Source organism: Camelina sativa, chromosome 13, assembly GCF_000633955.1.
Source record: "Camelina sativa cultivar DH55 chromosome 13, Cs, whole genome shotgun sequence".
NCBI lineage: Eukaryota > Viridiplantae > Streptophyta > Magnoliopsida > Brassicales > Brassicaceae > Camelina > Camelina sativa.
Window position 1 is genome coordinate 6,357,361 of NC_025697.1, and position 12,649 is coordinate 6,370,009.

Genomic DNA, 12,649 nt, shown 5'->3' on the forward strand with positions numbered 1-12,649 from the left:
GAAGAAGGATTTCTCGGTTCGCTTGGAAAGCTAGTGGTGAAAACCGGTTCTTCGGTTTCCGAGATGATGTCCGGTTCTAGAAATGTAATCCCACCAAACTTTCATCAGTACCACCATCAGCAAGAACAGAATCAGTGGCCGGTACAAGAGAGCTTTGCTATACCAGAAGAAGATGGACCACCGGCTTTAGAACCACGATCAGGTACAAATCCGGATAAACCATACCTTAGAGCACAATCAACAAACCAAAACCGGTCTTATTACCAAGACTATGACCAATACCAAAACCAGCAGAAACGAAACGCCAACGATGCGACGTCGTTCGAAGACAACCGAGAGAAGAACGAGATCGTGTTTGGGGCAGTTCAGGAGCAGGACGGTCGCCGAGAAGCAATGGTGATCAAGGCCGTTGATTTCAACGAAGCCGTGAACGATCAGCGAAATCTACGTCCTAGAATTAATTATATGGGATACTCTTCTCAAGTTTACTGATCACGCAAAGTCAAAACTTTCATAATTCACATAGATCAGAGTGTGTGTAAGTGTAATATATATATTGCTTATGTTTTACTAGTCCTACGTTAATGTAGTATATATGAAAGATACTTTAAAATCAAACAGTATGCTTAATCATAATTTAATTGAGCGTTGATGTTTTTTTTTTTTTACTAATTGGGACATAATATTATAGAGAACCGTATCAATGGTCGATCGAATAACTTTAATGATAAAAAAAAAATTGGCCGGCTTGGATTTTGCAAAGATTCTTTCAATGAATCTGTTATTAAAAAAAAACATCCATTCACACTCCGCCACGTCAGTAACATATTCGACCGTTTAAAAAGTTACCGGCAAAAACGGTTTATAGCACCGACCATCTCAATTTCTCAACATTAAAAAGTTCAGTTCCGGTTAATATTACAAAACCGATGAGAAGATTCCTCAAAACCGGTTTGGAAGTTACGCAATTACAGCTCTTTGTCTTTTTTAGTTTGCCATTTATTTTTTCCGTTCCTCTCCCCTAAAGAAACGCATTATACAGAGTAATAGAGAGAGAAAGAAAGAAAAAAAGAAGAAGAAGGAGATTTCTTGCAAAGAGAGAAAGAGAGAGAGAAAATTAGGGTTAGGGTTTGCAGAGAAAACAGAGAGGAAGGAGGATTTCAAAATCCCATCCCTGTATTGATTCTCTCTTCCCCTCAATCATAATCTTCTCGGATCTTTTCATTGTTCATCATATATAATGGGGATTCAATCTTATCCCATCTCTGAGACTGAAATGGACGCGACGGATGAAATGCACGAAGCCATGTTCGCCAAACGAGGTTGTTGTTTCCTCCTCCCTTGTCTCGGATCATCTCAGCCGTCTGGTCCTCCTAACGGATCCGTATGGTGGCAACGGATCAGAACCGTCGACAAACTTGAGCCTGATGAGAGGTGGTGGGTCTCCGGGTGGATGAAGATGAGGGAATGGTCTGAGCTCTTGGCTGGTCCCAAATGGAAGACTTTTATCCGACGCTTCGGACGTAACCACTGCTGTGGTGGTGGTGGCGGCGTCGACGGCGCAGGTTGTAACCGGCCGGAACATGTTAGTTTCAGGTACGATTCGTGGAGCTATTCGTTGAATTTCGACGACGGGAAACAGACTGGTCATTTTGAAGATGAGTTTCCTTACCGTGATTACTCCACGAGGTTCACCGCTCCGTCTTTGCCGGTTTCTACTAAATGCTCCATTGATTTCGACAATGATAGCCACGCGCCGTCGCTGTTTAAGTGAAGAAAACGTCACGCGCTTCTCTGTTTTTAATTAGGCTGGCGTCTAACGTGCGCCGCATTGTTGAAAAGGGGAGAGAGACGTTTTAGAAGAATATATGAGCTTTGAAATTTTTTTCTCTTTGCAAAGAAATTGTCTTTTTTTACAACAGCTTTCATTTGTTTTCTTTGTTTATTTTTTTTGTAATTCTTTCACTTCAATTGAAATTATTTATTTGATTATTATATTTGTTTTAGGAAAAATATATAATGATGGAAACATATATTTTATAATTTGAGTAATCAAACAAGAATTAGGAGAAGGTGTTGCAATTGCAGAGGAATAGCAACAGAAACAGCAAGAGACTGTCTTTGTGGCCTGTCTCTACTTCAGACATGCTAACCATGTTTTTTTTTGTCAGGTACATTACATTGTTGCAGAATTAGTTTATGTAATTGACTATTAGGAACCTTATCCAAAAGCTCAGATTCCCACAATGGTTTGCTATTTCACTTTACCCTCTGCTGATTTCCTAGAGTTTGTGCCATTTAATGTTTTTTTTGTGTGTTTATTTTTTCACTGCGGTTAACTTGAGGAACCTTACTCACTTATACATTTCTTACATAGCTGGTAGACCTTTGATTTGTGAATGTAGTCCTTCTTGTCTACAAAAAGGCGTAATACTGAATCTTGAGGATGGTACCATCCTTCAAAGCTATTAGACGCGGAATAATTTAAAGTGACTGTATAGCCTTATGGATCTTATTACTTCTGTTGAGATACTAAAATTGTTGGTCGTTATACTTGCAGAATCATTCACCATTTTTTTTTTTCAGTTACATTACATGGTTGCAGATTTTGTTTATGAAATTGACTATTAGTGGTCATAGCTTAGTGATTCGAAACATTTTACCGGGAAGAAAGGAATGGATATTAGAATCTTATTCGGTTAATCAGGTAATTAATGATTTGAAACTTGAGCTCTGAGTTTTGATGCAGTGATTTGAAAGTTGAGCTCTGAGTTTTGTAGCAGTTGGAGGCATCGCATTGGTGTTGGAACTAAGCTTCCCCGGTTCACACTTGTTCAAAAAAATCTTATACTGTAGTGATGTTGACCATGATTATTGCCATTTCAAGCTACGTTGCAGACAGATTTAGCTTGCATATAAACTATATGCTATACAAGGTCCTGATTTGAAACCCTTCTTCACTCTTATGTTAAATTTATGAATTATGATCAAGCTTTCCAGGTTTCAGATATTAATGTCCAACGTGTGAGTGAAGCTATCAAAGCAGAAAATGGTTCAAGCAACATGAGTGTTATATATATCAAGTTTGGTGGAGACATTACAAAGAGCTGGCAAATTACAAGAAAACAATGTGAAAAATTACAAAATTATTATAATTAAAACACTAAATTAATAATTTCTAGCTCTTTAAGAATTGCTAGCGCAAAAGATTTTACAACTCCTTTCTTCTGACAGTCTTCTCTTCTTATAGTGCCTTTGAAGGACTCGTTTGGCCTCAGAGTTGGGGAAGTTGGCAGGCTGATAGTAATCCGGTGCGATATCTACTAGCCATTCACCCTGAATATACGTAACAGTTCGGATGAAATTTCGGCTAGTGAAAACATACTCGTTGTAAACCACCCACTCTGGTTTGTAATCCAAGCAATTGGAAGGATGCAAGTTAACCACTTGGTCGTCCTTATCTCTGAAAGTCAAGTAATGGCCAGTGCGTTCTAGGTGAGCCACTTGCATGAAATAACCGGCAAGCAAGGCCTTTCTTATGTTGACGTAGTAGTCTCGGCTGTTGAAATCAGGGCTGCACAACTTAATCTGAAACCTCGACATGATCCGGACCAGCTGTTCTCTTACACTAACTGCAGATTTCATTGCTCTGTAGTTGATGAAGTTTTCATAGCACCAATCTGGTTTTTGGTTGTGTTGCAAGAAAGCATGGAACACATTCAAGAGTGTGAGGTGATCTCCGTCAATGTGTGAAAACATAGACTTAGCTTTATCTGCTGCTTTTTGAGCTTCTCCTCTTGGCCTGATAAAACAATTGGGTACTGAAAGCATCGCAGAAACCGAAAGAATCTCGTTTGAGCAGTTGAATTGGGGACTGACTATGATCATCTTTGCCATCTGTGGGTCTAATGGAAACTCACTCATCATCTCGCCTGTCTTTGTCAAGTTACATTCATCGTCCAATGCTCCCAAATGATACAAATCGTCCAAGGCCCGAGAGAGGGTCTCAGGAGCAGGAGGATCTATAAGATCAAAGTGCAGCAAGTTTTCAACACCCAGTATTTTCAAGGTCAGAACTGTATTTGCAAGGTTTGATCTCAATATCTCAGCATACGTCTGCTTCTCCAATTCTTTAAAACTTTTCTCTGTGTAAAGCCTGAAGCACTTTCCAGGTTGTGTTCTACCAGCACGACCTGCTCTCTGGTCAGCACTTGCCTGTGATATTGGAGACACCAACAAGGACTCCACACGAGTGTTTGGGTGGTAGAGCTTCTGTTTGGAGAAACCAGGATCAACCACGTATACAATCCCATCAATGGTTAAAGAAGTCTCTGCAATGTTGGTGGAGACAACAATCTTTCTCACTGGATCCGGTGTCGGATCGAATATCTTCTGTTGCATAGCAGGCGAAAGAGTGGAATACAATGGCATAACGTTGACTTGATCACCAAGTTTACTGGTGATTCTACTGCAAGTATCTTCAATCTCTTCTTCCCCGGTTAAGAAAACAAGAACATCACCAGGTGGCTCAAACTCGTGAATCTGGATAATAGTATTTATAGCAGCCTCGAGATAGTCCCTCTGGGGTTCTCGAGTATACAAGATCTCCACTGGATAAAGCCTGCCAGGGACTTTAATAAGAGGCACACCAATAAAATACTTGAGGAACTTATCGGCTTCTAGGGTTGCACTCATTACAACCAGCTTAAGATCAGGTCGACGAACCAAGGTTTGTTTAAGAAGACCAAAAAGCAAATCCGTGGCTAAATTTCTCTCATGCGCCTCATCGAGAACAATCACTTTGTATCTCCCTAAGAGAGGATCCGCCATTGCTTCTCTTAGAAGCATACCGTCGGTTAGGTACTTGAGCACCGTTTTGGAGCTGCTGCAATCATCGAAACGGACCGTGTAACCAACTTCGTCCCCGATCTCTACATCCATCTCTTCGGCTACACGACGGGAAACAGACATCGCTGCAACTCTACGAGGTTGCGTGCATCCAACCAACCACTTCTTCCCCTTAGGACCAGAGCTAGGGTTTTCATTGAGCACCGCCTCTAAAACAAACTGAGGGATCTGCGTTGTTTTACCACTTCCGGTCTCACCAACCAATAACACTATCTGATTCTCTTTCAAAGTTTTGAGAAACTCCTCTTTGTGAACCCACACTGGTAGATTCTTCCGTTTCTCCAGTATTTCGAAATACCTTCCGGAATACGTCTTCTTCATCATATCCAATCTTATTTTTTTTTGTGGGATCATCATATCCAATCTTATCAATACTATTCAACAAATTATTTCTTGTCTTTATAATAAATTAATTTCCTTTTCAATATACAGATGATTTGTAAATTCCTTTTAGTTTACATATATATGGAAATTACGAAAAGGAAAGGATTTGTTTGTCTTTTTTTTTTTTGGACAAAAGGATTTGTCATTATCCTTTTTTTCTTTTGTCCATGACAACAAATAATATAGGAATTTAATTAAACAGTTTTGAATATCTTACTAATTGTGATTTGTGTTTTCATAAGCTAAAACGAAAATTCACCACTTAAAAGGAAACATTATACGGGCACTGAGCACATACAGTATATGGAAAAGAGTGACTATCATCCTAAACTTTTATCAGTCTAATTGGAAACAAATAATCTCTTTAGACTAGCTAACCAAAAAGATATAACATATAAAAGTGAGAAAAAAACTATTGTAGTTAGAGACGAGGTTTCTTTTGTTCTAATGGGCTTGTTCGTTTGGTTGACGCAGGTACCTGCGGCTGCGGCAAACGCAAGTACGTTTGTTCGTTTGCTTGACGCAGGTATCTGCGGCAAACGCTAAGATCTGCGTCTAACATTTTTAAACGTTGTTTCGATTCAGCGGCTAAAGACGTAAACGCAGCCACTGCCGCTGCCGCTGCCGCAGCCGCCTGCGTCAACCAAACGAACAAGCCCATTATCCCCAAAGCTAGCGAAAATTACACTTGATTCCCTAAGAGAGCACAACAAGCCTTCTGACTGAATTGCTATAAGCTAAATAAATTACAAAAAATAAACAAGGATTGAGAAATATTCAGAGATAGAAAGAATCAGCAAATAACAAGTTAAGGGGCCAGTAGATGATGAGGAGAGGACAGCACCGGACCACTCAATGTTGGCCACGGAAAGCTCGAATATATCGTCGTGTGGCAATGGAAAGCTCGGCATACCAAAGCTCCAAAATCTGACCATCGGGACCTTGAGGCCGGGCTTCCCAGAAGATGGCCAGCCTGACACCAGAGATGGAGAGTTTGATGATATGAAAACCAGAGTGTTGCTGCTGCAGCTGTTCCAAACCCTTGACGTCCTTCCAATCCGACTCAAATGGAAAACGCCACAGTATTCTCCCGCCGGTAGCAGGGCAGAACAATGCTTGATCACCGAAAAGCCAATTGCTTGGGTTAGACTCCGTTCTTCCGTCCTCTGCTGCCTCAAACTTACATTCAGTGCTTGAGAAATTAAAGATTTGACCATCCTCATCCACCGCGTGAACATGCTTCTCGTCGTCCATCACCAAACTTTGTTGGATTTTGAGGGGCATCTTGGGCGTAACCACAGACAGGAACTCCCAAGTTCCGGTTTCGACATCATACACCTCTGCCCAGTTGGAGGAATCAGCAGCGACATCCCAGTCCCAGCACCCTCCAAACACGTATATCTTCTTGTTGTCTATCAAGCTTGCCGATGCTCCGCTTCGAGCCATCGTCATGGGCGTAAGGCGGCACACTGTGTGATCGGTACAATTAAAAAACGTGACTTCCGATGTGGGTTTGCCGTTCACGAGTCCACCGATAACATAGACCCCCCAATAATCCTTCACGAAACAGGATCCTGCTACCGGGGCCGGATACGAGTGGTTCAGATTGAGCCGTTTCAGCCGACGTTGCACGGGGTGGAGGACGAACCACCGTGGGCTTGGATCTGGATACATGTGCATATATACGTACATATATGGGTCAAGGCATCCCCTCCGAGACCTCAAGATCCTGAGTCCATGGGCCACTCCGACACCCCGGTGCCTCTTGGAGACCGTCGCTAAGGCCACGAGGTCCAATCTCGACAACTGAGTCAGGCAGTCCACAAACACATCATCTGGCACCCACCATAACCCACACACCTCCGTCTCATTCTTCCTCCTCTTCTTCAATTCCAATCCCCGAATCGCACTTCTTCCCTTCATTGATTTGATTACGTTACCGGAGGGATCAATTTCCTTTCTTGCGCTAGGGGTTTTTGTGAGAGGGGGATCGAGACACAACCTAACTAGATTGTGTGTCATAGCGCTAATTCCCCCAATATATATACAGTCAGTAAAAGGAAAAAAAAAAGAAATAAAAGGAAAACAGTCAATACAATTAAGACATTTAATTATTGGACTAACCATGCGGTTTAAGTGAGTTCAATTACAAAATCTAATTTCAAAACCAAAATTAACTATTCCTATTCACAAATATACTCTTATTATTTTATTTTATTAATGAGACTACACATGGATTCTAAAAATTATTATTTTATCGTATAGTTTTTATTAATTTATAGATTATTATTATTTTATAAGGGGTTTATGTACATTATTATTTCAAATACTTCTTACTAGTTGTGATTGTTATTATCACTAGCTAAAACTATACTATTTTTCAGAATCGATCATGAATTTGCTATTTTTCGTGATGATATTTACGGATTTTTCTATTTTATCTAAATATTTATAGATTTGTTATTTTTCTTGCTGCAAAAATATGATTATACATTCGTTTAATACATTATATTTGAGTTTAGTCGGTTCAATTTTTTTTTAGAGTTTAGTATTTTATTGTAAAATATGTATTTTAGCAAAAAAACAACATACATATAGATATTTTAAAGTGTTACAAGTGGCAAATATATAAAATTTTAGAAAAAATTGGCATTTTTATTTTATGTAAGAATCCCAGTTTTGAAGGCACAAAATCTTTTACAATGTTTGCTTCGAGTGGATAAGTGTGTGAGAGAATAAAAGAAGGCTAAACAGCAAAAAAAACTCACCAAATCCTCTTATCGAGTGAACAAATATTGGGAGAAATGGCGTCGATTGCAGCTTCTTCTACGTTTCACTTGTTTTGCAGAACCAAAAGCCCTAATCTTTCTTCGACCCATCTTCTTCCTTTGTCGAAAAAACTCAGCTTTCGGACCAGACCCATCGTCGGTGTTAGTCGAATTCGCAGTTTTGCTGGGTTTATGAAACAGAATCGCCTTGGGTTAATGAAGATTTCTTCGGTTGGAGAAGGAGGAGAAGGTGTCGCTGTCGCAGAGGAGCAACCGCAAGAGACTGTCTCTGTGCCTGTCTCTCCTTCAGACATGCTCACCATGTTTTTTCAGGTGCATCATTCTCTCTCTCTCTCTCTCTCTTTTTGGATTAATTGGCCTGTTGAGTTTGTGTGAGTACCATCCTCATTCTCCATTTACGTATTGGTATTAGATACAATAGGCTATATAGTTGGATTGATTCATGGTTATGTCACGTCTTAGAAATGAGCATTGCAAAATGGTATTGGAACTGTCTTAAAGATTCTAGGAGCCTTGCTCTGTTGCAATTTCATTTGTGGCCTCAAATTTACTCTGATCATTGTTGGATTTTTTGCTTGATTTTTTGTAGGCTGATGGAACTTTGAACGAAGCAGCTATTCCTAATGTGACAAGGGCCTTACAGGTAATCCTTTGGCTTTGCTTTGAGATCTCCCATTGAACTAGCATATCTGTGTAGAGTTTGACAAGAGAAACTTTGTTGGAGTTCAGTTGTTTCTTTTCAGTTTGGTTGATTATAAAACCCTTCTTAATTGGTTTCTTGTTTAGATTCAATCCATTCTCTCTAGTTTTTGTTAAACTCTTAAGTTTCAGTGTCCGCTTTACTCTTAACACGCTTTAGATCTTCCTTAACAAGTACCTTTTTAGCTTTCAAAAAACAGTGAGTAAAAGCAAACTAAGCGACAGCCAGTCTTGTTCTGTTCTTTCAGGATATTGATGGAGTTTCCAATTTGAAGGTCCAAGTTTCTGAAGGTGTTGCTGTCGTTGAGGTATGTTTACATCCCAGCATTGTCTTTATATGCCTAGTTGCCTACGCACACACATATATGTGCATATGATATATGTTGATGAAGACAGATGTTGAATGTGTGATTAGAGATATTATGGCCGGCACTGCCTTAGACGGACTGGACTGGTCAAGTATTGTCATTTTTGTTTTATATTTTGGTGGTTAACTGCAGACAGAACAAAAGCTGGATTTGTTACAGCTAAATGAAACTCATAGCAACAACAACTCTCTGTTTGATGTTTGAACCAGAGGATTGAATCTGGCTAATGTTATGTTCAATGTTTGTGTGAAGCTTTCAAAGCAAACGACGGTGCAAGCAACAGGAGTGGCGTCAAGCTTGGTGGAGACAATACAAGGAGCTGGCTTTAAGTTACAGACTTTGAATTTGAGCTTTGAAGATGAAGATGAGGTTCTGTCTAATTAAACCATCTTTCTCCTCTCCATTTTGTGATTAAAGTGACACACTATGTTCAATTTTTAGGGTTGCTTTCTTTCATTTGTACCTTGCAAGGAAACAATGTGGTAAATTACAAAAACAAAAAGTGGAAATGAAATGTTTTCTTTGTTGGAAAAATGAGAAATTAATTTAATGGGTCATATGGGTTCCCCACAAAGCATGGAGGTTGGGGATTTTTACAGACTTTTGGGTTCTATGCTTTGTACAATGCACTTTTAGATTTGTGTGTGTGTATAATGTACTGTATATGATTGTCAAAATGTATATGTATGCATGTACGATGTCGACATTGTGGAGAACTGGAGATGGTGATGTGAAAAGTATATGGTGAATCACAGCTCATGCATTGTTGTACTTGTATCTCTCCTCTACTAGTTGCACGAATCTTTACTTTAAAAAAAAAAAAAACCCTCTGTTTTTTTCCATCTTATAAATGAAATTATGCTGTGGCGAAATCAGTTTCATTCTATCCAATAAAGTTCAAAATTAAGTAGAAGCAAACATTTCATTCTTAAGTAGAAGCAAACATTTCATTTTTAATCTATGTTAACAAAAAAGAGGAAAGTGTGTGTACCTACGACATCTGTAATGATAAAATCTGAACTCGTTGTCGATTTCTTCACTTTAATGAACACTGTTGACTTCTTTCTTCGAAATATCAGAACTAAATAATAAAGTAGTAATAATCACCGCCACGATTTAAAGAACTCATGTGCTATTGTCCGTCTCTGATTTGATGACACCTTTTTTTTTTTGGTAAGAATAATAGAATATAATGTACTACTATAACTTAAAAGATATTACAAAACACAGTATGGTACTAATTTCGTAATCGTAGGCCATGTCGTTTTATCAAAGCAAATCTCCATAAACGACAAATCCTTCTCTTACTGGTGCAATAATCGAAATGAAGTGAAGGGTCTCTTTTTATATGAAATATAGATATAAGGGACACAGCCTTATGGGCAAATCGAATGCTATATACAGTAGTTTATTTTTAATAAGTTAAGATTATTAATGTCAATATGTCATCCACTAGTTTCTCGGGGTACTCACTCAAACATATCACCAAAATGTCCATAGAGTTAAAATTTTAATTATTTTACTGATAAAGTATTCCAAGTTGATGATGTACGAATAAAATGGCAATTTTCATGTATCAATTTTCATATAAAGTATTCCAAGTTGATGATATACTATAGTAATCCATTTTGGGAATCTGATATTTTTGTTCCTCGAGCTCTGAGAAATTATGATGTAGTAGTGAAGGATTCAAAGCTGGCATGCATATATAATAACTGCTCTGGACCTAAAATTACTTACCACGCATTTAAATAAATATTTATTATGGATAATATTGATAATTTAAATAAAATAAGGAACTTCTATTTATAGCAGAAAAGGCCATTGGTCTTCATAGTGTGACTTCACCACTTTTCTCATCTCCCACAAAAATGGCTCTCTCACTTCTTTGGGTCTTTATCTTTCTCCATGTCTTTACCAATGTAAGTTACTCTTTACTTTTGAACATAAAGTGTATAGTACTCTTTTCAATTCTGTCTAGTGTTAAAGACTACGAAATACTAAGTACTAGTATGTGTATTACGTTTTTTGTTGACATTGCAACTAATTAAGTATTTTGATTAATCACCGAGCAGGTTGTTTTTGCTGCTTCGAATGAGGAATCCAAGGTATAACTACGTTTTTATTTATCGGTTTAACTAAACTTTTAATTAACCATCGTGAATGAAGTTAATTTTGTTATATATATGTTTGTAATTTTGTAGGTTTCTTTACCAACGCCAACTCCTCCATCGCCAATCCCGGCTATCAAACCTCCGACGCCATCGTTCAAACCACCTACACTGCCGACTACTCCTATAAAACCACCAACTACAAAACCCCCCGTCAAACCTCCCACCACTCCGGTTACACCAACGAAACCTCCGGTTTTAACTCCTCCGATCAAATCACCGCCGGTTGTACCACCTACGTACAAACCCCCAACGCCACTAGTTAAACCACCGCCGGTACAACCACCCACGTACAAACCCCCAACGCCACCAGTTAAACCACCGTCGGTCCAACCTCCTACGTACAAACCGCCAACTCCACCGGTTAAACCACCCACGACGTCACCGGTTAAACCACCGCCGGTCCAACCACCAACGTACAAACCCCCAACGCCACCGGTTAAACCTCCCACAACAACCCCACCGGTCCAACCACCGACACCACCGGTCAAACCTCCGACACCACCTCCCGTAAGAACTCGTATAGGTAAATCATTTGTTTATTTTAAAGTATTGTAATGATATATAGCCCGTTGATTAGATTATAGATGTATCGCTGAACTAATATTGGACGGTCTAGATTGCGTGCCTTTATGTGGGACGAGGTGTGGGCAACACTCGAGGAAGAACGTATGCATGAGAGCGTGCGTCACGTGCTGCTACCGCTGCAACTGCGTGCCCCCTGGTACGTACGGTAATAAAGAGAAGTGTGGATCTTGTTACGCCAATATGAAGACACATGGCGGCAAACCCAAATGTCCTTGAAGGTTTTTAATACATGACGCGATATGGTCGTCAATGTGAAAGGCAATAATTAAAATCGATGAGGTTTTTTTATTATAAGTTTGTAATGCGTTTATTTTTGTTTTTTTAATGTTGAGTTCGATGTTTGTTTACGGAATGTAGAATATATATATCAAGAATAAACTATTTTCTTTGAATTAAGGATTTTCTGAAATTTGTTTTGTATTACACTTATAAAATAGGGATAAATAAAGTTTGAAAAATCATATAATTATATTCGAAAAGGTTAGTTTTTTTTAGGCATTTCTACGGACTAGAAAATTCTTGTATGGGGAATATGAAACTACAAGATTAAATCTGATTGGAGGAGATGAGAACTGAGAACCTTTATGCATAATATCATAGTTGGGTAAAGTTCTAGCTAGTTGCAGATCTTATTTGGGCCTTATTCGAGCCTGTCATGCATATATATGTTCGGGGCTTGTTTGGTACTATTTTGGTAAAGACTAAAATTGGTTTAAAATAAACTTATGAGTATTTTATTCTT

The 12,649-nt window shown here is 38.9% G+C and overlaps 6 protein-coding genes across 7 annotated transcripts in view; 4 read left to right on the forward strand and 2 right to left on the reverse strand.

Annotated features, from left to right (window-relative positions):
- LOC104737993 overlaps positions 1-636 on the forward strand; it is a 3,117-nt gene extending 2,481 nt beyond the window's left edge. The window contains exon 8 of one of the 2 annotated variants that reach the window (XM_019235103.1): positions 203-636. In XM_019235103.1, coding sequence (XP_019090648.1) covers positions 203-492 — 290 coding nt within the window. In that variant the 3' untranslated portion in view covers positions 493-636. Of the gene's footprint in view, positions 1-36 lie in introns of both variants that reach the window. The other variant, XM_019235102.1, reaches the window with a different exon arrangement.
- LOC109128441 lies at positions 1,081-1,932 on the forward strand. Its single transcript, XM_019234755.1, has one exon. The coding sequence runs from the start codon at positions 1,241-1,243 to the stop codon at positions 1,772-1,774; it is 534 nt and encodes a 177-aa protein (XP_019090300.1). The 5' UTR covers positions 1,081-1,240; the 3' UTR covers positions 1,775-1,932.
- Positions 3,187-5,229, reverse strand: LOC104737994 (probable pre-mRNA-splicing factor ATP-dependent RNA helicase DEAH2). The gene has a single exon (XM_010458235.1). It carries the CDS (start codon positions 5,227-5,229, stop codon positions 3,187-3,189), a length of 2,043 nt encoding a protein of 680 aa, XP_010456537.1.
- LOC104737995 (F-box/kelch-repeat protein SKIP6-like) lies at positions 6,145-7,314 on the reverse strand. The gene has a single exon (XM_010458236.2). It carries the CDS (start codon positions 7,312-7,314, stop codon positions 6,145-6,147), a length of 1,170 nt encoding a protein of 389 aa, XP_010456538.2.
- LOC104735507 lies at positions 7,984-9,700 on the forward strand. The gene is made up of 4 exons (XM_010455317.2): positions 7,984-8,393; positions 8,671-8,724; positions 9,029-9,088; positions 9,401-9,700. Exons 1-4 carry the CDS (start codon positions 8,097-8,099, stop codon positions 9,530-9,532), a joined length of 543 nt encoding a protein of 180 aa, XP_010453619.1. The 5' UTR covers positions 7,984-8,096; the 3' UTR covers positions 9,533-9,700.
- LOC104735509 (gibberellin-regulated protein 14) lies at positions 10,956-12,316 on the forward strand. Its single transcript, XM_010455318.1, has 4 exons — positions 10,956-11,070; positions 11,224-11,256; positions 11,353-11,845; positions 11,939-12,316. The coding sequence occupies exons 1-4, from the start codon at positions 11,020-11,022 to the stop codon at positions 12,121-12,123; spliced, it is 762 nt and encodes a 253-aa protein (XP_010453620.1). The 5' UTR covers positions 10,956-11,019; the 3' UTR covers positions 12,124-12,316.